This window comes from Mesoplodon densirostris, chromosome 19, assembly GCF_025265405.1.
Source record: "Mesoplodon densirostris isolate mMesDen1 chromosome 19, mMesDen1 primary haplotype, whole genome shotgun sequence".
Lineage (NCBI taxonomy): Eukaryota > Metazoa > Chordata > Mammalia > Artiodactyla > Ziphiidae > Mesoplodon > Mesoplodon densirostris.
The window spans coordinates 47,433,276-47,459,658 of NC_082679.1; the positions used below are offsets into that span (position 1 = coordinate 47,433,276).

General features: G+C 53.3%; 3 protein-coding genes across 5 annotated transcripts in view; all 3 read left to right on the forward strand.

Moving 5' to 3' along the window:
* Window positions 1-897: 897 nt before the first annotated feature.
* On the forward strand, window positions 898-12,159 carry EDC4 (enhancer of mRNA decapping 4). 3 transcript variants are annotated; one of them, XM_060084366.1, is made up of 29 exons: window positions 898-1,167; window positions 3,518-3,674; window positions 4,082-4,193; window positions 4,495-4,594; window positions 4,878-5,067; window positions 5,174-5,321; window positions 5,412-5,516; window positions 5,851-5,960; window positions 6,043-6,126; window positions 6,219-6,314; window positions 6,408-6,510; window positions 6,631-6,811; window positions 6,906-6,978; window positions 7,074-7,165; window positions 7,241-7,428; window positions 7,518-7,636; window positions 7,736-7,892; window positions 8,231-8,664; window positions 8,749-8,853; window positions 8,938-9,090; window positions 9,176-9,212; window positions 9,345-9,522; window positions 9,625-9,780; window positions 9,886-10,001; window positions 10,086-10,251; window positions 10,338-10,524; window positions 10,617-10,836; window positions 11,227-11,390; window positions 11,620-12,159. In XM_060084366.1, the coding sequence occupies exons 1-29, from the start codon at window positions 1,083-1,085 to the stop codon at window positions 11,810-11,812; spliced, it is 4,209 nt and encodes a 1,402-aa protein (XP_059940349.1). In that variant the 5' UTR covers window positions 898-1,082; the 3' UTR covers window positions 11,813-12,159. The 3 variants fall into 3 exon arrangements, with proteins under 3 accessions (XP_059940349.1, XP_059940347.1, XP_059940348.1); XM_060084364.1 differs by having other exon boundaries at window positions 7,739-7,892; XM_060084365.1 differs by lacking the exon at window positions 898-1,167 and adding an exon at window positions 1,309-1,413 and having other exon boundaries at window positions 7,229-7,428.
* Window positions 12,160-12,533: 374 nt separating this feature from the next.
* NRN1L (neuritin 1 like) lies at window positions 12,534-13,897 on the forward strand. Its single transcript, XM_060083170.1, has 3 exons — window positions 12,534-12,609; window positions 13,362-13,494; window positions 13,612-13,897. The coding sequence occupies exons 1-3, from the start codon at window positions 12,534-12,536 to the stop codon at window positions 13,895-13,897; spliced, it is 495 nt and encodes a 164-aa protein (XP_059939153.1).
* A 4,663-nt stretch (window positions 13,898-18,560) lies between these two features.
* PSKH1 (protein serine kinase H1) overlaps window positions 18,561-26,383 on the forward strand; it is a 37,160-nt gene continuing 29,337 nt past the window's right edge. The window contains exon 1 of the mRNA XM_060085005.1: window positions 18,561-18,664. The gene's annotated coding sequence lies outside the window, so the exon portion shown is untranslated. The remainder of the gene's footprint in view (window positions 18,665-26,383) is intronic.

The following is a 26,383-nucleotide window of genomic DNA, read 5'->3' on the forward strand; positions in this document are numbered from 1 at the left end:
GCTAGAACCAAACCCAGGACTTGGGCTGATGCCCTGTTAGGGGTTTTAGGATTGGTGAGGGCACCACAGCTTTGCCTGACCTGCACAGCCCCCTTCCCTCCTGCACTATGGATGGAAGCCAAGGACTTCCTCAGACCCCCACTGGTTGCCTGGCTACACTGGGCACTGGGCTGAATGATGTGCTGTTTGAAAGGACAGCATACTCAGGAGATTTCAATGGGGCTGATTTCTTGGCTGCTGTGTATTTGGGGGGTGGAGGTTGGGGAGAGAGGTAGAAACCTGCTGCCTCTTAAACCACCCTGTGTAAAATCTGCAATACAGCTTTTCCATGTACCTGTGCCTGAAATGTCTGCAATAAAGAGGTGTTTGTAAACTACGGTTCCTTTCTTTTTGCCTGAGGGTGCCAGGTCATGCAGGGGGATTCTGGGAGACATTAGGGAACAATGTGATGTTTGTGGTGGGACCATCTCCTCTGCCCTTGCAATTCTTGGGTCTGTGACTCCACGGGTCCCCTCAGGTCTTGGGTTACATTGACCCACTTCCCAAAGGGAAAACCAAGGCTCCTGCCAATTTAGCTTGTTCCTGGGGCATCTGAGGGATTCAGCTTGGGCAACCAAATTGACCCGGTCCTAGGCCCACCATGAGCCCATGCTTTGGGAGTGGACATGGACCGGGCGGGATATCCTGAGGCAAGTAGGGCGCTTTGGGCGGTCCAGTAGGTGGACATTTGCTCTGCCTCAGCCTCAGCCTCGAGGAACTCCCCAGACCCTACTAGCGCAGGGGCAGGACCGCGGTAGGGGCGGGCTCCGGGAGGGGCGAAGCGTCCGACCCCCAGCCCGGAACCTTTCTTCTCCGCTCCGCTCAGGTTCCGGGAGCCGAGTCTGGGGCGGGCCGGAAGTGGAGGCGGTTGGTGGGGTTGGCGGGGCTCAGGGACGCGGCGCGGGCGGCGGTTTGCGAGCTTTGGGTGGACCGAGTGTAGTGACTGGTCCCACTGTCTGGTCCTGGCGGGGTTGTGCTCAGCTGGACGGTGCGCGGCGGCGGCGAACGAACGCGGCGCGGACCCGGTGCCCGCGGCTGGGCCCATGGCCTCCTCCTGCGCGAGCATCGACATCGAGGACGCCACGCAGCACCTGCGGGACATCCTCAAGCTGGACCGGCCCGCGGGGGGTGAGCCGGAACGGTGGGGGTGGGTCCTTGGTGAGCGGGCAGAAGGGCGGTGCGGGCCTCGGCCACCCTCATGGCCCTCGGGTCACTCAGGACCGGCTCTGCATCCTCCCGGCTGGTGAGGGCAGACGAGTGTCGGAGCGGCAGATCCCTGAGCGTGCTTGCTGAAGGGCGCAGACCCCTGGGTGCGATCCTTCCCCATCCCGGAGCCGGGCCATTCTGCCTCGTCCTTCAGCGTCTCGGCTGAAGGTGAGGCACCTCTGAATTCGCAGAGCCCACCAGGTGTCCTGGCCGCAACGTCTCTAGTGTTCCTGGGACTGGCCCGGGTTCCCTACCCTCTTGCCATAGTTCAGAGGCCTAGTCTGGGCTCTGTATGCGGAGTTCTGGATCTAGACCTAGGCGCTGTGCTGAAGAGCCGCTGATCTCCCTATGCAACTTGCCCTTCCTTCTGGAATACAGACTCCAGGCATGCGATTCTGAAACTGATTTTCGGGAGGAAGGTGACCACCCCCAATTCCGTGTCCTCTTTGGGTTTAAGGCAAATCACAGACTGCACAGTCCTGATTGGATTAGGCTACAAACATCTGCAAGCCCTAGTTTACGTCCATTCGTTTAAACTTTTCTTGGGTTTGCAGTGGTACCTCAAAGCTGCTCCTGCCCTCACTGAGCTCCTAGGACACAGAGCTAACAAGGTGTAATACAAGGCTATTCTCATTGAAAGAGAGAAGTGTTTGGCACTGTGATGGGGATAGGTTGGGTGGGGTGGGGGCTGGAGAATGCCTGAGAACAGATCTGAGAGAAGAGCAATGTTTAGGCTAGGTCTTGTAATATGGAGAGGGGCTTGGGTGTCAGGAAAGACATTCTGCAAAGAGGAAATAGCATATGTGAAAGTACCAAAGTTTCATGAAATGTTGTAGTGGTTGAGAGACTGGCTGGTAATGGTGGTGTGGATATGCAGTGGCCAGAGCTGAGAATTGGTGTTTCCTCAGACCCTGTTCTGAAACCTGCTGGAAGGCCCAAACTGGCTCCCTTTGGAAGCAGGCACTGGTGCTCACTCCTGGGTTTAGCTAACCTCTAATCTCTGAGAAAATCTATCTGCTGCCTGGAACTACCAAGCCCTTTTCCCCAGGCCTGGAGTGTGTGCTCCCTGGACTCATGAGCTTGGCCTTGCCCTCTCATGCTTATTAGCTGCTAGCAGACTAGTCTTCACAAAGGTTTGGTAGAGCCTGGCATGGGTAACGTGTAGCTTGTTTGTTTGTCCTCATGGTAGCCTGCCTGGAAGGGAGAGTGGTCAGCTTACCCCTGAGCAGCTAAGGTGGCTCTGATGCAAGTGAGGTGGCCTGCAGTCTTTCCTCTTAACTCTTTGCTTATTGATTGGTACTTGATTCCCCTGTTTGCCAAGTAGCCCTTGCTTGTCTCCTCTCACTGGAGGACCATGTGAGACCCCAGGCAGTTTTGTGACTAGAAACTTGTCATATTCCTTGAATATGAGGCCCTACTCTCCTTGCTACCTGGGAGTTCTGGAGTAGTGTCTGAACCTATGAGGGTGCTTGAAACACGGCCAATGGTAAACAACTGAAAAGCTGTCTTTCCTGATTACACACCCTACCCCATAATTTCTCTAATCTTTGTCCAACTCCTTCATGTCCATTCCTCCAGGGTGGCTTCTTCTGAGCCATTTCCGTGTCAGACAGTCTCCTTCCTTTCTTACTTCCACATCTTATCATGTCTTTCCATGCCTTAGAAGCCCACCCTCTCTTCTCCAACCCCTCCGCTACTTTGGTGTATGCCCTGGTATCTCTCACCTGGATTCTCAACTATCCTGCATGCTACTTTAGAGCAGTCAGTCCTCTGGCCATAGCAGATCATGTCACTTTCCCATTTAAAACTTTTGTGGCTCCCATTACCACAGGGAAAATCTAAGCACCCTAGCCTCATACCTGAGACCTCTGCAGCCTTGTTTTCCCTCCATCCTTCCCATGTTTGTGTGTTCTAGCCACGCTGGCTCTGATGGCACCTCGTCTGTAAAGTCTGTCCGGACCCTTCCCATGCCCTCCTTCAAATACACAGAGTCCCTCTGTACTGACCCAGGCCTGAGTATTAACTGGACTCAGAGCATTCTTATACCCTTCCCCCAGGTAGAAGAGCCTCATGCTCATCCTTGGTCCTAGCATGCATTGGGTTCACCATCAGTGTTTATGGAATAAAGGTTGAACAAAGGGCCCTCCTCCCCACTGACAAGCCTTGTTGAGTGTTCCTAGAGCACCTCATGGTTCTTGAGTGAAGCTCTGCAGGAGGAGAGGCCAGTGGGCAGGTGGAATAACTTCATCAGAGTGGCCCTTTCTGTCTCTAGGTCCCAGTGCAGAGAGCCAGCGACCATCTAATGCCTACAATGGAGATCTCAATGGGCTCCTGGTCCCAGACCCCCTCTGCTCAGGTGATGGTACTTCAACAAACAAGCCTGGTCTCCGAGCCATGCCACCTATTAACCTGCAGGAAAAGCAGGTCATGTGAGTGTCTGGGAGATGGCAGTGGTGGTGATGGGGTCTTTGAGGCATTTGTGAATTAAAGGCATAAGGTGAGGGGAGAGGGTCCAGCAGCCTCTGCTGCTTCCCCACTAGATGACCTGGGGTGGAACACTTAAGCACACTGAGTTTGCACTAGGATGAGGGGCAACGACAAGCTCAAGGGCTTGGCCTGGATCTGAAGTTTGGGCACCTGATTTAGCATGGAAGTAGGGCCATTCCCAAGGAGGGAGGTGAGCAAGGGAAGCTGTAGGTTTGGGGACCAGTGAACCAGGCAGAGTTGGGCATCTGGGACTTTACACTTTCACCAGAGTGTCTGTATCTTCTCCCCACAACCCTGCCCATTGAGACTTTGGGTGGACAAGAGTCACGCTGTGCACCCCTCCCCCCAGCTGCCTCTTAGGAGACGACAGTTCCACCTGCATCGGGATTTTGGCCAAGGAGGTGGAGATTGTGGCCAGCAGTGACTCTAGCATCTCGAGCAAGGCACGGGGGAGCAACAAGGTGGGCACCAGGATGTCATGGCATGTATAATGGATGGGGCACACTTAGGCTGTCCCTCCCCCATTCCATGCTGCCAGTACCTATGGGGACTATCCTGACAGACAGGTAGTGTATCCCAGTCTCAGGAAGCGAGGGTTGGCTGCCAAGTCTCTGTGGGAATCTGGCCCCAAGAGTTGTGAATGGGTGGCTGGGCCTGCGCATATGGCCTCTACTGTCCCCAGGCATGCTGGGGGCTACCTCAGCTCCAGGAAAGCTGCCCCAGCCCTCGACTTCTATGACCTTCCTCACTCTTGATTCTCAGGTGAAAATCCAGCCCGTCGCCAAGTATGACTGGGAGCAGAAATACTACTATGGCAACCTGATCGCTGTGTCCAACTCTTTCTTGGCCTATGCTATTCGGGGTGAGTAGGCACAGTACGGAGGAGGGAGGTGTTCTGCTAGTTACTGCTAGATGCAGTAGCCCAGAGATGCAGCTCTACTGTCCGGTCACTCAGCCCACTCAGACCGTAGAGGTATAATGGAAGGCTTGTCTGTGCTGGCCCCAGCTCTGCCAGGCCTTCTGGAGCCGAGTGAGAAAACAGAGATTGAGACTGGTAGTGGCAGAGAGGCAGGCAAGGGCAGGGTTTCTCTGCTGCTGCCTGGGCCTAGATACCTATTCATGGCCTACCGCTCTCCTGATTCTAGCTGCCAACAACGGCTCAGCGATGGTACGGGTGATCAGTGTCAGCACTTCAGAGAGGACCCTGCTCAAAGGCTTCACAGGCAGCGTGGCTGATCTGGCCTTTGCACACCTCAATTCCCCACAGCTGGCCTGCCTGGATGAGGCAGGCAACCTGTTTGTGTGGCGCTTGGCCCTGGTTAATGGCAAAATTCAGTATCCTTTCCCAGGGTGGGATGGGGGACTGAAGAAAAGTGGGTGGAGCTGGGTCTGCCAGACATACCTCATTATCCACCTGCCTAGCCCTTAACACCCTGCTCAGAGAAGAGATCTTGGTCCATATCCGACAGCCAGAGGGCACTCCACTGAACCACTTCCGCAGGATCATCTGGTGCCCCTTCATCCCCGAAGAGAGTGAGGACTGCTGTGAGGAGGGCAGCCCAACGGTGGCCCTGTTGCATGAGGACCGGGTGAGGGGGCTGGGCATGGGGGGGAGAGGAGGGGACCAAGTAGCAATGGTGTGGTCATGGGCTGAACACTCACCTCCCTGTACCTGCCAGGCTGAGGTATGGGACCTGGACATGCTCCGCTCCAACCACAGCACCTGGCCCGTGGATGTCAGCCAGATCAAGCAGGGCTTCATCGTGGTAAAAGGCCACAGCACAGTAAGCCTGGAACTGACTGCCTTTCCTGCCCTCCTCTCCCCACCCCTTTGTGTCCCTCATCTATTCCCTGTTACCACAGCTGCCCAGATAGCTTTCTAGCACTCTGCCATGGGAACTTGGAGCACAGAGGGACCCGTCTCCTGTGGCCCTCACACCTAACCATGCACCCTATGGATCTGGTCTTCTCTACAGCATCCCGCCCCCATTCATTGTCTTTCATACAAACACGCAGATCCACTTTGGGTCAGCCTAGCTCACTGCCATCCTCACCTGAGGAGGACTTGCTCCCACCTCTAGTCAGGTGGCAAAGCAAGGCTTTTTGGGTTCTTCCCAGTGCCTAAGTGAAGGGGCCCTCTCACCTGATGGGACTGTCCTGGCTACTGCAAGTCATGATGGCTTCGTCAAGTTCTGGCAGATTTACATTGAGGGGCAGGATGAGCCAAGGTAAGGTGGAGCCTGAGGGCCTGGGCTCCCCCAGGTAGGAGATCAGATCACCCACTCAGGCCACTCATATACCTGCCTGCAGGTGTTTGCACGAGTGGAAACCTCACGATGGGAGGCCCCTCTCCTGCCTCCTGTTCTGTGACAACCACAAGAAGCAGGATCCTGAGTGAGTGAGTGGGCGGGCAGGAGGGTGGTGGGCTGCACTTGGGGCTCCCAGCAGGGGCCCAGCCAGCCACTCAGTGCCTTGTTGCTTTGCAGGGTCCCTTTCTGGAGGTTCCTCATTACTGGCGCTGACCAGAATCGGGAGCTGAAGATGTGGTGCACGGTGTCCTGGACCTGCCTGCAGACCATTCGGTAAGCAGGGGCTGTGGGGCTGGGCAGGGGCAGGGTTGGGTTCCTTCCACCCTCTCAGTCTCATTCATCCTGCCTTGTGGCCACCCCCTCCAGCTTCTCCCCAGATATCTTCAGCCCAGTGAGGGTGCCCCCCAGCCTCAAGGTTTGCCTGGACCTCTCAGCAGAATACCTGATTCTCAGCGATGTGCAACGGAAGGTGGGCTGCAGTGGGGACACTCTGGGCAGAGCTGATATCATCAGGGAGGACAAGGGTGTGTGTGGCACATCCACAGCTTCCCAGCCCCTGAGCTCAGCTGTGAACTCGCTACCTGTGCAGGTCCTCTACGTGATGGAACTGCTGCAGAACCAGGAGGAGGGCCGTGCCTGCTTCAGCTCCATCTCTGAGTTCCTGCTCACCCACCCTGTGCTGAGCTTCGGTATCCAGGTTGTAAGTCGCTGCCGGCTGCGGCACACTGAGGTGCTGCCAGCCGAGGAAGAGAATGACAGCCTAGGGGCTGGTGAGCTGCTCAGGGTCAGGCATGTGTGTTGGGATGTAGAGGAGTGCTGAGGCACAGAGGGCCAGGGCCTGAGTCGTCCACATTGTCCTTGCAGATGGGACCCACGGAGCGGGTGCCATGGAGTCTGCAGCTGGTGTGCTCATCAAGCTCTTTTGTGTGCACACTAAGTGAGTGTGCTGGGGAGGCCCGCCTGTGCCCTGTCTGTGCCCCTCCCTACCCTGCTGACTCTGACTCTCATATTCTCCCCCTGCTCTCCCTGCAGGGCATTGCAAGATGTACAGATCCGCTTCCAGCCACAGCTGAACCCTGACGTGGTGGTCCCGCTCCCCACACACCCTGCCCATGAGGACTTTGGTGAGTTGGGGGTGACAGGAAAGCAGGTTCTGACTGGGGTCTGAGATCTGACTCAAGTGGCAGCTTTTCCCATAGCATTTGGAGAGTCTCGACCAGAACTGGCTTCTGAGGGCTTGGGATCGGCCACTCACGGCTCCCAGCCTGACCTCCGACGCATCGTGGAGCTGCCTGCACCTGCCGACTTCCTCAGTCTGAGCAGTGAGACCAAGCCCAAGCTGATGACACCTGACGCCTTCATGACACCTAGCACCTCCCTGCAGCAGGTATGCTGTGGGAGGAGTGTGGGGCGCAGGGAGGGAGGCCCTGGGAGTGCCCCCCACAGCCACAGCCCTCGTTCTCCACATCTCCCCAGATCGCTGCATCTTCCAGTAGCAGCAGCAGCAGCAGCAGCAGCAGCAGCAGCAGCAGTTCCTCTCTTACAGCGGTGTCTGCCATGAGCAGTACTTCGGCCGTGGACCCCTCCTTGCCCAGGTGAAATGCGGGTCAGAGTTAGGGCGTGTCAGGGGCTGGTGCCAGGTGATGCCAGGTGATGCCATGCTCTGGCTGCTTACACTTCATCCTTCCTGCCAGCAGGCCACCTGAGGAGCTGACCTTGAGCCCCAAGCTACAGCTGGATGGTGGTCTGACAATGAGCAGCAGCAGCAGCCTGCAGGCAAGCCCACGTAGCCTCCTGCCTGGCCTGCTCCCAAGTCCGGCCGACAAATTGCCTCCCAAAGGGCCCGGGCAGGTGCGTATGTGGGTGTGTGTGAAGTGCAGTGTAGCAGGTATATGGGAGTGGGAAGGCTGGCGGCAGTCTCCTCCCACAGCACCCTGTCTTCTGGTCCTGCTCTTCCTCAGGTGGTCCATGTTTCCCCTGAGGGTATCTCAGTCCCCGGTGTCCCTGGAGGGCAGATCCTCAGCCTTTCCATCCCCACCTCCTCTCCTCCTGGGCTGCGGCCATTTTTGACCTTCCTCCCCCTTCCCCACTGTCCCATCTCTCATCACTACACACACCAGCGCTTCGTCTCTGTACTCCTTTCAGTCCTACTTCCCACCCCCTAAGTTCCCACCTTTGGCCCACCTCAGGTGCCTACTGCTGCCGCTACACTATCCCTGGAGCTGCAGGAAGTGGAGCCCCTGGGGCTACCCCAGGCGTCCCCCAGCCGCACCCGCTCCCCCGATGTTATCTCCTCAGCTTCCACTGCCCTGTCCCAGGATATCCCTGAGATCGCATCTGAGGCGCTGTCCCGTGGCTTTGGCTCCTCCGCTCCGGAGGGCCTGGAGCCGGACAGTATGGCCTCAGCTGCTTCAGCACTACACCTGCTGTCTCCACGGCCCCGGCCGGGACCCGAGCTTGGCCCCCAGCTTAGCCTGGATGGAAGCCCTGGGGATGGGGATCGGCATAGTACCCCTTCCCTCCTGGAGGCAGCCTTGACCCAGGAGGCCACGGCCCCTGACAGTCAGGTCTGGCCTACGGCACCAGACATCACTCGTGAGACCTGCAGCAGCCTGGCAGAGAGGTGAGGAGCTTAGGAGGGGGAAATGTGCTGATGGTAGGGGCTTCAGATAGAGTCATCCACTGCTGAGTTGGCCTGTCCCCCCAGCCCCCGGAATGGCCTCCAGGAAAAGCACAAGAGCCTGGCCTTTCACCGACCACCTTATCACCTGCTGCAGCAACATGACAGTCAGGACGCCAGTGCCGAGCAAAGGTAGGCACCACCCCGCACTGTTCCTCCCACAGGGAGGGCCAACAAGTGGGTAGGTGCCTATTTCTCTCCCTGCCCTTCCCACAGCGACCATGATGACGAGGTGGCCAGCCTGGCCTCTGCTGCAGGGGGCTTTGGCACCAAAGTTCCCACTCCACGTCTTCCTGCCAAGGACTGGAAGACCAAAGGATCCCCTCGGGCCTCACCCAAGCTCAAGCGAAAGGGCAAAAAGGATGACGGGTAGGACGGGTCCTGGGGCCAGGGAGAGGGGTGGTCTTCAGGCTGCTTGCTTGACGTGGCCTGAGGCACTTCTCCTCTATGGCAGGGATTCGTCCGTGGGATCCCGGCTCACAGAGCACCAGGTGAGCGAGCAAACACCCTTTCTGCTTCTGGGACTCCTGCCTGTGGGGGTGGGGTAAGGTCCAAGCCTTCCCCTGGTCTGGTGTGTGGGGATGGGCGGGGCGGGCATCATGTGACTGTTGGTGTTCTGGCAGGTGGCAGAGGCCCCTGAGGACTGGCCAGCACTAATTTGGCAACAGCAGAGAGAGCTGGCGCAGCTTCGGCACAGCCAAGAAGAGCTGCTACAGCGTCTGTGCACCCAACTTGAAGGCCTGCAGAGCACCGTCACGGGCCACGTAGAACGTGCCCTAGAGTCACGGCACGAGCAGGAGCGTATCCTTGTGGGCAGTGGTGCAGCATGGGGTGGCAGCAGCATTCTTGGCCTAGGAAGGGATATGGGACCTGCTGCAGCCCTGTTCCTTAGCTAAAATGCAGAGCGGCGACTGGAGCGGGCACTGGCCGAGGGACAGCAGCGTGGTGGGCAGCTGCAGGAGCAGCTGACGCAACAGCTGTCCCAAGCGCTATCTTCAGCTGTGGCTGGGCGGCTGGAGCGCAGCATACGGGATGAGATCAAGAAGACGGTTCCTCCATGTGAGTTTTGCATGGAGACTTCTGGGTGGGCCAGATGGGAGTGGGGCCCCCTACCTGTCAAGCTTCCTCTCATGGCTCTACCTTTCCCTCCTCACCCTGTCCCAGGTGTGTCTAGGAGTCTGGAGCCCGTGGCAGGCCAACTGAGCAACTCGGTGGCCACCAAACTCACAGCCGTGGAGGGTAGCATGAAAGAGAATATCTCCAAGCTGCTGAAGTCCAAGGTGCTGTGGGGCCCAAGATGAGGGAGGTTGGTGGTTGGTGGGCTTGGGCTCAGCTTTCAACTCAGCCCCTTCTTCCACCCCCAGAACTTAACAGACGCCATTGCCCGAGCAGCCGCAGACACGTTACAGGGGCCAATGCAGGCCGCCTACCGTGAAGCCTTCCAGAGCGTGGTACTGCCCGCCTTCGAGAAGAGCTGCCAGGCCATGTTCCAGCAGATCAATGATAGCTTCCGACTGGGCACGCAGGAATGTGAGTAGGGTCATATGCCCGAAGAGGGGAAGGGCTATCATCTTCTCCCTACCATCCCTCTCATGGCCCCCATGGTCACTTCTCAGACTTGCAGCAGCTGGAGAGCCACATGAAGAGCCGAAAGGCACGAGAACAGGAGGCGCGGGAGCCCGTGCTGGCCCAGCTGCGGGGCCTGGTCAGCACACTGCAGGGGGCCACTGAGCAGATGGCGGCTACCGTGTCCAGCAGCGTTCGGGCTGAGGTGCAGCACCAACTGCACGTGGCTGTGGGCAGGTGTGTGGGCAGGGCACTGAGCTAGGTGGTGGGTTTGGAAAGGGTCAGACCCAACTGCCTGTCAGCCTCATCTCCCTGACTTGCCTTTGCAGCCTGCAAGAGGCGATTTTAGCACAGGTGCAGCGCATTGTTAAGGGTGAGGTGAGTGTGGCACTCAAGGAGCAGCAGGCTGCCGTCACCTCTAGCATCATGCAGGCCATGCGCTCAGCTGCTGGCACACCTGTCCCTGCCACCCACCTCGACTGCCAAGCCCAGCAAGCCCATATCCTGCAGCTGCTGCAGCAGGGCCACCTCAATCAGGCCTTCCAGCAGGTAAGCCGGGCACTAAGCTCAGATAGTCAGGAGTCTCCTGACAAGACCCACACATCATACATTCCACTCTACCCATCAGGCTTTGGGTGGTCTGGCCTCAGCAGACTCTTTTTGGTTCTCTTTGGCCTCTAGGGCATTTCCCTTGCTTTTCCCTCTGTCTGGACCCTGGATCCCTTCCTTCCTACCTCAGTCTACCTTGTTTCAGAACTACTCTTCTCAGGAAACCTTTCCTGATTCCCTAGAGTAACAACACAGCCACACAGTGCTCTCTCTGGACCCCAAAGCATCCCCCTCAGGATGCCCTACTCTGGTCATCCTCTCCCAGGCCACATAGCCAGACAAGCAGGCATTCCATCCTGACATTAGCTATAAACTCTGTTCTCTACTCAGGCCCTGACAGCTGCCGACCTGAACCTGGTGCTGTACGTGTGTGAAACTGTGGACCCAGGCCAGGTTTTTGGGCAGCCACCTTGCCCCCTCTCCCAGCCTGTACTCCTTTCACTCATCCAGCAACTGGCCTCTGACCTTGGCACTCGAACTGACCTCAAGCTCAGGTGAGTGGGCATAGTCAGGGACTAGGGCTGTGGTGAAGGGCGGGGAGCAGTTCAAAGCAGACTCCCACTCCTGCCTGACTCCCCTCCTTAATTTTCTCCACCAATCCCCTGTCCCCACCCATCTCAGGCTTTGAGGCCTCCGTTATCAGCCTCTGGGCCTCATTGCCACCAGGGGGCACTCCTCTCTGCTGGAGGTCACCTGTAGCCTGTCCTTTTCCTAAATCCTCAGCTACCTGGAAGAGGCTGTGATGCACCTGGACCACAGTGACCCCATCACTCGGGACCACATGGGCTCCGTCATGGCCCAGGTGCGCCAGAAGCTCTTCCAGTTCCTGCAGGCGGAGCCACACAACTCACTTGGCAAAGCGGCCCGGCGTCTCAGCCTCATGCTGCACGGCCTTATGACCCCCAGCCTCCCTTAGCTAAGCCTGCCTTGCCCAGGATGGGGTGGCACTGAAGGTCAGCAGACAGGCCTAGGCCAAAGCAGGGTCACGTCTGCCCTTTACCTGCTCAGGCTCCCACCTCTGGCGTGTTTGATGGGGATAGCACTGGCTATGGTCTATAGGTTGTGGTAGCCAGCAGGCTTAGGCTGGGCCCAGGGTGGGTATTGTGCCTTCTTGGGTTCTGCCATGCCTGGAGCATGACCCCTGAGATTAGTTGAATTTTCCATGTTCCTTTTTACCACCAGTTTGGTTCTTTTTGTTTTTGAAAAACATTGAGAAATTCAATTAAATGCTTTTGGAATAAAATGGAGTATGTGTGTGCTTTTCGTATGTCTTTGGCATGACTTTGATAACTGCCCTTTGTTACCTGCCCCCTCTCCTGGAGCTCTGTCTAGGCCAACCCACCCCAGGGCCCTGGACACCCACCCTCATCTGCCCAACTGCCTTCCCAGATCTCCGCTCTCCATCTCTGAGGCAAGGCAAGGGCCCTGGGATCAGCTCAGCACCACCCCGTGCCCCTGGGTTCTCCTCTCTGGAGTCCCTCCCTTCTTTGCCTATCTGAACTGGGAGGCGGGGCTGCTGGCTGGTTTGAGCTCCACCCTCACCCCCCATCCAATCACAGTTCCTCCTTCTGGGGGCTGGGCCGAAGGGCTGCACTCCAAGCTGCTAGCTCTGGCACTAGGCTCCCAGCCTGGGGACGATGTGCTGCCGCTTCTGTCACCGCCGGCAACCGCCCTGTGCGCTGGGGCTGTTGCTGCTGCTGCTGCCGCCCCTTGGTGAGTGCCGGTGTGCTGGACCCAGCCCAGTCCACACACCCCCTCCCCAGCTGGGTGTAGGTTGTGTGGGAGCTGAGGCACAGCCTTCCTGAGCGCTGAGAGTCAGGGTGGAGAGGAGGTGAGAGGGCTCCAGGGAGGCCAGTGGCTTCAGGATGTAAAGTGAGGGTGGGAACTGAACCCTAGTTTCAGAGGGAAGAGCCCCCAAATTCCACAGTCCCCATCCTGATAAGGGGAGACTTGACCTCTTGTGGGACTCCCAGACCAACCGTGGGACCTTTGAGGTCCTCTCTTAGGGTCGAACCTGGATCCCAACCCCCTCTATTCTGCCCTACCCGTCAGAAAACACCTGTCTCTGGGGAGGGGATGGAAAGGCCAAACAAAGATTGTCTAGGCTGCAGAGAAGCTGGACGTTGCCAGGGGACCTGCCTCCTTTCACCATGTCCGTACTCCTTCATTTGGACCATTCTCACCTGACCTGGGACCCAGAAGCTCGGAAGAAGAGCCAACCCCTGGGACGAGGCTTCTCCTTCCCCCATCCCCACCTATCCTGTCCAGGTCTGCCTAGAAGTGGGCAGAGGCAGGTGGTCCCCAGATGTGCCCCTTAGTTCCCTGGGGCACCGCTTTCACGCTGAGTCACGTCCCCAGAACGCTCCCTGGTAAACAAGCCCCTGGGGTTTGGCGGCGGGGGGTGGGGGGGGATGGTGAGGGCACACCGCCTCATCCTATCAACTATTCTCCACCCCCACCCCCAGTCCTTGTATCTCCCCTGGCAGCAACCACAGCGGTCCCAGGCCGCTGTGACACCATATACCAGGGCTTTGCTGAGTGTCTCATCCGCTTGGGGGACGGCATGGGCCGCGGAGGTGAACTGGAGAGTGTCTGCAGGTACGGGCAGGCGTGAGGGCAGCTACCCAACCCCACACCCTTGGGGTCTGAACCTCTTCCCTCCCATTCCAAAGCCCCCTGCCCCACCTAATTCCCTTAACCCCACACCCTTGACAGGTCTTGGAATGATTTCCACACCTGTGCCTCGCGAGTCCTGTTGGGCTGCCCCGAGGAGGCCGCCGCCGTGTGGGAGTCACTACAGCAAGAAGCTCGCCGGGCCCCACACCCAGATAATTTGCACACTCTGTGCGGCACCCCTGTACGCCTTCAGGACCACGGGACGGGCCCAGAGACCAACCAGGAGACGCTGCGGGCGACAGCGCCCGCACCCACTCTGGCCCCCGAGCCCCCTCTGCTGGCGGCTGCTTTGGCACTCGCCTGCCTCCTGGGTCCTCAGGCCTAGCCGGTCTGGCTGGGTAGCAGCACGCCCCGCCCCCCCACCTCCCCACCCCGTGGCTGTCGTCGTGGCTCCTCAGAAGGCGCTCGGCTTTCATTAAAGGTATTTATATTTGTACCAAACTCCTTCCTTTCTTTCCACTGCGGCCCACCTGGCTGGGGGGGAGGCCTCAAGAAGCTGATCCCCAGGACGAGATGGGCGGGCTGAAGACCACCATAGGGGACTCAGTCTTTCTCTTCACAAACACTCATTTCCCAGGGGCAGTGCAGAGCTTTCCATTGCCAGCAGGTTCCAAGACTTCTGGTGGTGACCCAAGATGTGTGGGAATGCACATCTTTCTCTGTTCTCCCAGGCTGGCATTCCTAGCCCTACCTGCCCCTCCTGTCCTGGCCCCTAGGAGCCATGTGAGGTGATAGAGGGTCGGCACCCCCACCCTCAGCCAGTCCACCCCCCTCCCCAGGTTCTTTCCAGTTTCCAGGCTCCTGTCCATCTCACCTCCTCCTCCCTCTGCTGAACTACCACCTTAGCCTTCAAGACAGAGTTCAGATTAAGTACCCTTTCCTCTCCTTCTCTGGGGTCCTGATTCATCTGAGGGGAGCCTGTTCCAGAAGGTGGGAGCCCCCATTGGAGTCTACATTCAAGTACCTGAGGTGACCTGGAGCTGCAGAAATTGGGGTCACAATGAGGGTTCCTCTGGCCTCACGCTCTCCACAAGCTTGTTCTTTTGAGAAGATGTGTGCAGTGTGAGGTCAGAACAATCCCAGAAGGCTTTCTGGAAGCACAGATGAGTGTGTGATGTGTGAGGAGCCCCAGTTCATCATGGTGAGAAGAAGAGCCAGAATCAGAACGGGCAGAATCCTGAGGGAAGGAGGAGGCCTCAGAGAGGGTGAGACCCTCTGTTGATCAGTCATCTACTGTCCCTGCCAGGACCCTCTTCCAAGCCATCACCCCGTGACTTGTGTGGGCGCTGCCATGGCCTCCTCACTGGCTTCTACTCTCACTCCCTCCACTTTATCCTCCATTTTCTAAATTGAAAAACTGATCCTGATATTAAACTCCTTTTCATTGTCTATAAGGCCCTGTGTAAGCCAGCTATGTGTATATATAGGACGTTTTATTCAGTCTACTCCTTCAACTCCCCCTCTGTCGTAGCACAGAGGAGTGAGCAACCTGCTCAGTCAGTCCTTGGGTTAAGGGGGGGTTTCAGAGAAGGACCATGATAGAGGGTGATAGGAGGTAAGGATACAAGACTTACAAATGGTGGAGGAGAAGTGGGGCTGAGTTGGAGAGGGCTTTACAAGAGGGGCCCAGGTAATCAGCTGGGAGGGGAGGAGGGGTGGGAGTCCAGAACTTGGCAGGCCAGGTTTGTACTAGAGCCCATGCTGGTAGGTTGTTGGCCCTAGGACAGAATCAGGCCTGATAGGACCCTTGACTAGGCTCCAGAGTGACAGGTGCCTCCAGAGACCTCCACTGTACTTTATCATGTAGGAGCCCTACTTCAGCAACGCTTCCCAAACACCCTCCCATTCCAATTAGCTAAGATGCCTCAGTTAACTCACTCTCTGCCCTGTCTTTTCTCCTGTACTTCATTCACCTGTATTTTTATCCCCACTTCTCTCTCTCAGCCATTCCTTACCCATCTCACATCACCTGAAGGAGAAGGTTCAGGAAAAAAACCCTCCCAGATCCACCCCCTTTGACCACCAGTATCTTCCAGAAGGAAAGGCCAGCCTTTTATTCTTTGTACATCTGTTCTCTGTGCTCAGAATAACCTTCCTCATTTCCTCCTGGTGAACTCCTACTTCTTGTTCAGTATCACCTACCGCCTCCCTAACCCTGACTCCAAGCTGAATCAGAAGCCTCCTTCAGGTCCACACAGCTCCTGGGCTTTCTTCTGTCTCTGTACGGATAACACTGGTTCACTGTTACTGTCTGGGTCTAGGTCAGAATTCCCCACTCTGGATTCCCCAAGTGTCCTCTTTGTGTCTCTAGCACCCAGCCTAAGGCTGGGTAAAAAGAGTGTACTTGTGGGAGTGCGTGGAATGAAAAACAGAATTGCTAAATCCTGCATAGGAAGTGTTACAGTCAGCAAAAGCTTGGACTGAGAATGACTTCAGTATGGAGGATGTGTCTTCTTGGGGCAGCCCTCTTAACCTGAGCATACTATTTGGAGCTGGGGCTCCAAACCCCAAAAGTCTTCCTAGAGCCACCCTTGGTGGGTGGCCAAGAGCAGGCTGCTTCCAGGAGCAGGGGCTCAATTGTGTTGGCCAGCCATCAAAGGGATTACCATCCTGCTGTGACCTACTTTCCCCTGGTTTTTGCCCCCTAAGTCCCTGCTCTTCCCTGGAATTGAGTGACCTGGAGTGTGTGCAGGGGGGTGGGGTTGGGGACAGAATCTGCTCTCTGGCCAGGGGCTTAAGAGCTTTGTGTGTTTTATCCCAGAGCTGCAGGAAAGGGGTGGGCTGAGAGCCAAGTGGACTGGGCCCTAGACACAGCTGCCCAGGCCAGAGCATCATGATAATGGTGCTTCTCACGTTTGCAGTTCTGCAGACATGGAACAGCTTATTGTTCAGGGGAGAATCTGGGGGTTGGATATCCTGAGCCCAGTCCCCTCTGCATCAATATACCTCTTCATCTCAGGGCCCCCGTGTTCTTCACCAGAGCCCAGGCCAGCACCTTCCATAGCAAGGGCTCAATAAATATTTATTGAATTAATTTGCTGAATGTCTGCAAAATAGAGGTGTTGTGTGGAATTCTATATTATTTTCAACCCTCACAATAACTGTGAGGTCAAGATTATGATCCCCATTATACAGATAAGAAACATGAAGCTTAAGGAGGGGAAGATGTCTTGCTTAAGTTCAGTTCACAACTGTGGAAGTGTCAGAGCTGGGATATGATCCCAAGTTTGCTTGGCCCCTAAGTTCATTCCCTTAAGCATCACACTAGACATATGGAAATAATTTTTTAAGTTTTCTTTTTTCTTTTTATTTATTTTATTTTTGGCTGAGTGGCCTGTGGGATTTTAGTTCCCCGACCAGGGATTGAACCCACGCCCCTTGCAGTGGAAGCATGAAGTCTTAACCACTGGACCACCAGAGAAGTCCCTAAAGTTTTCTCTTTTTTTTGCGTTACGCGGGCCTCTCACTGTTGTGGCCTCTCCCGTTGCGGAGCACAGGCTCCAGACGCGCAGGCTCAGCGGCCATGGCTCAAGGGCCCAGCCACTCCGCGGCATGTGGGATCTTCCCAGACCGGGGCACGAACCCGTGTCCCCTGCATCGGCAGGCGGACTCTCAACCACTGCGCGACCAGGGAAGCCCAAGTTTTCTTTTTTAATAAAATCTTTTATGAAGCCCTACTACATAAAACAGACTGTGATATTTTATTGGTGTTAATATATGTTTAGGTTTAAAGTATAACATTAGCTTATACAGTTAAAGACAATTCCATGTATGAAGTAAGGGCTCAATAAAGATTTTAAGAAATGAACAGACTGCAATGAGGAAGATGTATGGAGATTACAATCCCATCATCACTCAAAAGTAGTTGTGGCCGGGGGGTTAAGGTGATCGACTAGAAATCCATTGGTGTTTCCCTGCGCAGGTTCAAATCCTGCCGAACTACGCCACATTTCCCTTATGGTGATCCCTATTGAGTCACAGCCAGTTGGGGAAGACTGCTGTTGCCTTAAAGAAAGAAACTGGATTGTTCTCCAGCCCTGCTCTTTATGGTTGCCCAGTGAAAGACTCCACCAAGCACGTGGATTGCGCCCCAATAGTAAATATAAGGTAAGTAATAAAAATATTATTAAAGAAGGAAAAAAAAATCCCCTTATTACTTGAGACATTTATTTCCCCCCCATCTCAACCCCGAATCTGGGTTGATTGTAAAGTTAAGTGAGATAATTCTGACCCTATAGAGGAACTGTTAATGGTAACAATTTTTCTTTAATCTACTTGTTTTGCAGCCTCAGGATATACTAAATTTAGTAACAATAAAAACAACAATAATTAAACTGTTACTCTGAAGTTGGCCCCAAACTAATTTCACCTATTCTCAAGTTAACCATTTGCACCTCCGCTGTGATGGAGGTCAAATTCAACATATCTGAGTGCCTGAATTATTTTAATTTCAGTTTAAAAAAATAGATTTGTTAATTAAATTTATACCGATCCTTTGCGGAGTTCCAGAGGCACTTCCAGAAACCTCCTGAAATGCACTACGTCCCCAACCACGCACTATATTGTTATTTTATTTTTGGCCGCGCCCCGCGGCATGCGGGATCTTAGTTTCCCCACCAGGGATCGAACCCGTGGCCCCTGCATTGGGAGTGCGGAGTCTTAACCTCTGGATCTCCATGGAAATCCCCCAACCTCGCACTATAAAGCGCCCTGCCCCCAACCTGAATCTTGAAACTTTCTCCCTACTTCCCACGGTGCCTGCCCCAAACCTAGGGTCGAGACACTTGGAGCGACACAGAGACTCACCTCCAACTCCCGGAGAGAGCCTGACCCCGCCCTGAAGCCGTTGATTGGCAAGCCACGCTCGGAGAGCCGCCAACCGCGTAGCCCGGCCCTCTCGAGTCCACCCCTGCCCCGCCCCGTGGGCGGCCCGGATTTGTTTTGGCGTCAAGCGCGCGCTGTGATGACGCCACGACGCTGACGCCTGAGGATGGCGGCGGCGGCGGCGGTGGCGGTGGCCGGGGCTGTGTCCGCGGCCCGGAGAGGGTCAGCACAGTCGCCCAGACGCCGAAGAGCCCGCCGCCCGCGCGAGGTGAGGCGGCCCGGCCAGGACCGACGGCCCCATGGGCGGGAGGGGCTGACGAGCTGCAGCCACGGTCGCTTCCTGGAGCACTGGGCCCGTCCCTGCCCAGCCCGGAGCCCTCGGCCTGTGCCCGCTGCGCCGGGGCCTAGGGGGAGTGGGTAACAGGCCAGGCGATGGCTGCTTGGGGTCCCTGGTGTCCGAGGCTTGACTGGCCTTGAAACATGCTGCTGCGCTGGGTAGCCCGTCTCTGAGGCCCCAAGGGCCAATTGGACGTGGTCAGCTGTCCTGCCAGCTGTTCAACCAGTCGACATCGGTCAGGGTGAACCAACCTGGTTGTCCTCATTACCTTCTCGTGTCTGGCACCTACTCCACACCTCCTCTTTTGCTACTGAACGACAGGGTCGGTGGGCAGCTAGTCTCTTCCTTGTTCAGGCTGGGGAAAATCACACCTGAGTCCAGCCGGGTCGCCTGCTTAGTAAGCCAGTTATCCCTCTGCTTTTATAAGGGGAAGCCCAGCTCCCCCACGCTCACTCCCTCTCCTGAAACTGTGAAGTGATAGTTCCCACTTGAAAATCTGAATAAGTGCTTCATTGCCTAAAACTGGCTCGTTGGTACCTGCAGGGTAAAGGCCAAACTTCATAGCAGGGCATTCAGGGCTCTTCATAATCTGGCATAACCCCGAAGTCAACACCTGGGCACTTCTGTCTCCTGCTTACATAGTTTGTTGTTGGGGGTATGTACATCTGCCGTTAGCTCTGTGTTTTAACACCCTTTCGCTTTAGATATGCAATTTTCTCACTTTGTAATACTCTTCTTTCCCCCCACCCCCACCTCCACCCACCAGTTTGGAAAATTTACATCTGTCCTTTAAAATCCACCTTAGATTTAATTTCCTTGGAAAAACCTCCCTTCACATGTAACCATTGACTCCTCTGTACTTCAATTCATGTGACTACTGTTGGAGTTTATTGTGTTGTGTCACCTGATGGTTGGCCTGGGGATTGTGTCTTCTGTCTGCATATCAGTGTTTGGCTCTGTGCTTGGCATAAAGTAGGAGCTGAGTCAACTGTGATAGGTTACTGATTTAAGAATGGATACAGATTCAGCTATACTACTGAGCACATATCAGGGGCCAGAACCTGAGATGAGCACAGCAAATGCGAGTGTCCTGTTTGCACATTCACACGTATGCATGTGGTAGGTGGTGCAGCCTTGTCAACCTGATCTAAAATCTCCTGGGGTGGTTTTTCAAAATAGAAATTCAAGAGTCTCATTTTCGGAGATTTTGATGCAGAATATCTGGAATCTGGTAGGAATCTGTATTTTTAAAAAACTCTCCAGGTGACTTTACTATGCTCCTTAGTTGAAAATCTTTGTCATCACTCCAGGAAACTGTTGTGTCTTTGTCCAGTGGGAAGGGCCAGCTGTGCCTTGTAGCACACAACTGCTGTTGCAGTCTCATTTCCCATATCCTGGGGAGGCAAGATGATTTGGTGGTTAGAAGTATGGGGTTTGGGGCCTCCCTGGTGGCGCAGTGGTTGGGAGTCCGCCTGCCGATGCAGGGGATGCGGGTTCGTGCCCCGGTCTGGGAGGATCCCATATGCCGCGGAGCGGCTGGGCCCGTGAGCCATGGCCGCTGGGCCTGCGCATCCGGAGCCTGTGCTCCGCAACGGGAGAGGCCACAACAGTGAGAGGCCCACATACCGCAAAAAGAAAAAAAAAAAAAAAAGAAGTATGGGGTTTGGAATAAGAAAGACTTTGATTCAGTTCTTGACTTCTATGAGATCTTGAGGTTCTTTGAGTCCTAGTTTGCTCATCCCATAATAGGAATAATCATGCCTACTTTATGTGGTTGCAGAGAGGAGTGAGAATGCATATAAGACGCTTAGCACAGTTGGAACTTAGGAAATGGAAGCCACTGTTATTACTAATGGCTGTTCTTCCCAGAGTTCATCCCATGTCAAAAGGAGATCTCATCATAGTAAGCCTGTTTGCTCTTCAGACTGAGTCTTGTGTAGGAAGCTACCTTATGTTATGTGATTTCCTTGAGGTAATTTCTGATCATCAGAGATAGCTCTGCTTCTACTCAGGGCAGTTGCAGTTGGCTATTCCCCTAGAAAAGATGTGGATTGCTGACGCACTGGAGGGCGGGTTTGCTGAATAAGTACATTGTCCAGGTCTAATTGCAATTCTTGTTAAGTTGTATAAATGAGCTAAAGAAAGTGCAGCTTTCAGGAACCTGTTTGCCTCTTACACAACTAGAGCTGAGCCTCACTTGGAATGGAATACCCCAGAAAATCCTAGTGTCTGTGAAATCTGAACTAGGTACTGGGGTTTTCTGTCACTCACAAGTTCATTGTTAAGTGAGTGAGACTTCAGTTTAGCTGTCTGTTTTTACTTTATAAGTGTGAGCATGTTACTTGGGCAACTTTTTTTTTTTTTTTTTTTTTTGGCGGTACGCGGGCCTCTCACTGTTGTGGCCTCTTCCATTGCGGAGCACAGGCTCCGGACACTCAGGCCCAGCGGCCATGGCTCACGGGCCCAGCCGCTCCGCGGCATGTGGGATCCTTCCAGACCGGGGCATGAACCCGTGTCCCCTGCATCGGCAGGCGGACTCTCAACCACTGCGCCACCAGGGAAGCCCTATTTGGGCAACTTTGATCCTCTCCAGTGCTTCCTAACTGTGTGATGTGAATTGGCTATAGGTGTGCCAAAGTATTGACCCTTAAGCTTTGAGATAGCTGAGAACAGCTGTCTCCATTGGCGCAGGGTGCACAGAGAAAAATTTGAGAAGTACAGCCCTGGAAGAAAGGAAACAATTCCGCTTGTTGAGAGCTGGAGAGAGACTTATTTATTTGAACTTTCTTTTCTTCCAGGAATCTTACTCAGTAAGTATTAAGCCAATTTGTGTTGGCTAGGTCATCACTGAGCTAATTCTTGGTACAGCCCTCTGTTGCCATGGCATCTCATGTGATGCTAAAGTAGAAAAATGTGCTGTTTTAGTTTGCTAGAGGAAAATTATCGCAGAGGGACCCCTTCCAGGCTGCCAGCCTTGAAGTGGCCTCACAGGGCATCATAAGAGTAATGGATCAGGGGACACTTGGTGTGGAGCCATTTGGGCTGTAAGTTCCTTGAGAACAGAGATTGTAACTGCCTTCTTTTTGTCTGTCACAGCCCCTGGCAGAGTTCCTGGCCCACAGCAGGAGCTCAGTAAATATTTATGGGTTTAACTTTGGGATTTTGGAAGGAGAACCCCAGGTACATTGCCAGAGGCTGTATTTCTGATGATGGGATGGGCAGTGGGTGGGATGTCTCAGGTGGAGTTGAGGGTCAGGATAAAATGAGGAGGACACGACAAACTGTTGAACTCTCCTTCTCTCAGCCCTAAAGCAGGAGTCTCTGCTCACCAATTATTACCATGTAGAGCAGTGGTGCATAGAGTCCTTAAGAGGTGGAGTCCTGAGTTACTATATTCCAGAAAGAAGTTATAACAATTCTTATTATGAAATAGTGTTAAAAGTTAAAACATTACAGAAGTGAATAATGAACTGTGTCTTTAGATACAAACACTAATCTTTTTTTTTTTTTTTTTTTTTTTTTGCGGTACGCGGGCCTCTCACTGCTGTGGCCTCTCCCGTTGTGGAGCACAGGCTCCGGACGCGCAGGCTCAGTGGCCATGGCTCACGGGCCCAGCCGCTCTCCGGCATGTGGGATCCTCCCGGACCGGGGCACGAACCCGCATCCCCTGTAAAGGCAGGCGAACTCTCAACCACTGCACCACCAGGGAAGCCCAACACTAATCATTTAAAAAATAATTTGGTGTATATTTGGTATAATAATTTGGTGTATATTCCCCCAGCTTTTTTCTTATGTATATACTAGTCTATACATTTCTACAATATGTATTTTTTAACTTTAAAAATATAATATGTGGTGATGACTTTAAAATATAGCAATAGCACAGAAGTATGTAACGTGAGAAGTAAGAGTCTCCCTTCCTTCCACCTGTTCCCCCCACATTCCCACACCCTAGAGGCAGTCACTGTCAACAGCTTCTCTTTTACCTTTCCAGGATATTTTTTTCCCATGTATATGTCTATACCTGTTTAGAAATTTCTCGTTAGACATATACTTCACATATTCTTTTTTTTTTTTTTTTGGCTGCAATACGCGGCATGCGGAACTACCCCGACCAGGGATTGAACCCCTGCCCCCCTGCAGTGGAAGCGCAGAGTTTAACCACTGGACCACTGGGGAAGTCCCTTCACAAACTGTCTTTTTTTTTTTTTTTTTTTTTTTTTTTTGCGGTACGCGGGCCTCTCACTGTTGTGGCCTCTCCCGTTGCGGAGCACAGGCTCCAGACGCGCAGGCTCAGTGGCCATGGCTCACAGGCCCGGCCGCTCCACGGCATGTGGGATCTTCCCAGACCAGGGCACGAACCCGTGTCCCCTGCATCGGCAGGCGGACTCTCAACCACTGCACCACCAGGGAAGCCCCACAAACTGTTTTAAACTCCTTGGTACATCACAGACATGGATACCAGTACAAAGCCACTCAAACTGATGGGTATCTTTCTTTCTTTGTCAATATATATGGATTTACCTCATTAATTTCAACAGCTGCAGAGCATTCCATTATGTGAATGTATCTTAGTTTACTTAATTATTTCCTTCCTGATGAATATTTGGGTTGTTTCCTTTTTTTCATTATTATAAAGAATGGTTCCATGAGCTTTCTTTTGCAAATATATCTTTGTGTACTTGTAGAAGTGGTTTTGTAGAATTATTTCTGAAAATGAAATTGCTGGGTCTTGTGTCAATTTCCCTGTTTTAATTTTCTAAATATTTATTTATTTATTTATTTATTTATTTTTGGCTGCATTGGGTCTTCGTTGCTGCACGCGGGCTTTCTCTAGTTGTGGCAAGCGGGGGCTACTCTTCGTTGTGGTGCGTGGGCTTCTCATTGCAGTGGCTTCTCTTGTTGCAGAGCACGGGCTCTAGGCGCGCGGACTTCAGTAGTTGCAGCGTGTGGGCTCAGTAGTTGCAACACATGGGCTCAGTAGTTGCGGCACGCAGGCTCTAGAGTGCAGGCTCAGTAGTTGTGGCGCATGGGCTTAGTTGCTCGGCAGCATGTGGGATCTTCCCGGACCAGGGCTTGAACCCATGTCCCCTGCATTGGCAGGCAGATTCTTAGCCACTGCGCCACAAGGGAAGTGCCAGTTCTCCTGTTTCAGAAAGCAGAATCGTGTGGTTCCCCCTAAGGTTGCAGAGGTCCGTGTTCAGGGTTTTGTTTTGTTTTTTTTAATTTTACTGAAGTATAGTTGATTTACAGTGTTGTGTTTAATTTCTGCTGAACAGCAAAGTGACTCAGTTACACATATATATTCTTCTTCATATTCTTTTCCATTATGATGTATCACAGGATATTGAATATAGTTCCCTGTGCTATACAGTAGGATCTTGTTGTTTATCCATTCTATATACAGTAGTTTGCATCTGCTAATCCTAGACTCCCAATTCTTCCCTCCCCCCACCCCTTGGCAACCACAAGTCCATTCTCTATATTTGTGAGTCTGTTTTTGTTTTGTAGATATGTTCACTTGTGTTGTATTTTAGATTCCACATATAAGTGATATCATATGGTATTTGTCTTTCTCTGACTTAACTTTGCTTAGTATGGTAATCTCTAGGTCCATCCATGTTGCTGCAAATGGCATTATTTTAATGGCTGAGTAATATTCCATTCCATACACACACACACGCATACACCCCCCCACCCCCCCCCCCACATCATCTTTATCCATTCATCTGTTGATGGACATTTAGGTTGTTTCCATGTCTTGCCTGTTGTAAATAGTACTGCTGTGAACATAGGGGTGCATGTATCTTTTTGAATTATAGTTTTTTCTGGGTATATGCCCAGGAGTGGGATTGCTGGATCATATGGCAACTCTATTTTTAGTTTCTTGAGGAACCTCCATACTGTTTTCCATAGTGGCCGCACCAATTTACATTCCTCCCAACAGTGTAAGAGAGTTTCCCTTTTCTCCACACCCTCTCCAGCATTTATTATTTGTCTTTTTTTTTTTTTTTTCTGCGGTATGCGGGCCTCTCACTGTTGTGGCCTCTCCCGTTGCGGAGCACAGGCTCCGGACGTGCAGGCTCAGCGGCCATGGCTCACGGGCCCAGCCGCTCCGCGGCATGTGGGATCTTCCCAGACCGGGGCACGAACCTGTGTCCCCTGCATCAGCAGGCGGACTCTCAACCACTGTGCCACCAGGGAAGCCCTGTCAATTTTTTAATTAAGGCCATTCTGACTGGTGTGAGGTGGTACCTCACTGTTTTGATTTGCATTTTTCTGGTAATTAGCGATGATGAGCATCTTCTCAAGTGCCTATTGGCCATCTGTATGTCTTTTTAGGAGAAATGTCTATTTAGGTCTTCTAACCATTTTTCTTTCTTTTTTTTTTAAAGTTTATTTATTTTATTTGTTTTATATTTATTTTTGGCTGCGTTGGGTCTTCGTTGCTGCACGCGGGCTTTCTCTAGTTGTGGTGAGCAGGGGCTATTCTTCGTTGTGGTGTGCCGGCTTCTCATTGCGGTGGCTTCTCTTGTTGTGGAGCACAGGCTCTAGGCATGCGGGCTTCATTAGTTGTGGCTCATGGGCTCTAGAGCGCAGGCTCAGTAGTTGTGGCACACGGGCTTAGTTGCTCCATGGCATGTGGGATCTTCCCGGACCAGGGCTCGAACCTGTGTCCCCTGCATTGGCAGGCGGATTCTTAACCACTGCACCACCAGGGAAACCCTAACCATTTTTCGATTGGTTTGTTTTTTTGTTATTGAATTGTAGGTACTGGTTGTATATTTTGGAAATTAAGCCCTTGTTGGTCCCATCATTTGTAAATATTTTCTCCCATTCCATAGGTTGTCTTTTTGTTTTGTTTATGGTTTCCTTTGATGTGCAAAAGCTTATAAGTTTGATTAGGTCCCATTTGCTTATTTTTGATTTTATTTCTATTGCCTTGGGAAAGTGATCTAGGAAAACATTGGTACGATTTATGTCAGAGAATGTTTTGCCTGTATTCTCTTCTAGGAGTTTTATGGTGTCTTGTCTCATATTTAAGTCTTTAAGCCATTTTGAGTTTCTTTTTGTGTGTGGTGTGAGGGTCAGGGGTTTTTATCTAAAGTGACAGACTTCTTTGCCTGCTATCCCTGCTTGCCTCGTGATGGTTAGAAGTGCTGTTTAGCAGTTACTTATTTCTGGGATTCCTGAGAGATTACTGCCTACTTCATTTTGATAGACAGTCTTTCAAAACATGGGAGCAGAATATAGAGATCTTTGCAGGCAAAAGGTTGTGAAGCTTTGCCGTGGAGAACGGTCTTAGGAGGTGTTATTGGAGAGGGCTGGGTGCCTGCCTGGGAGGCATCCACAGACTTCTGTGGCCAGGAAAATTGTTTCAGGATCCATCCCTGTCCTCTGCTCCTAGGCCCCTGGTCTCCCCACAGATGGGTCTGGCAGTTTATGGACAAACTTGCTTTGGAGTTCAGATAACAATCTGTAAGATCCGAATAGACCCGAGAACTCTGGCTTCCTTTGTTGTTGAGGACATTTATACAGGCGCCCAAAGAGCATGGCTCTGGTTTAAACACCAATCTGGCCTCTTCCTGCCACTTGAAAATTTCTGAGGTTCTGGGATTGTTGCCCTGCAGCAAAAAGAAACCTGAGAAC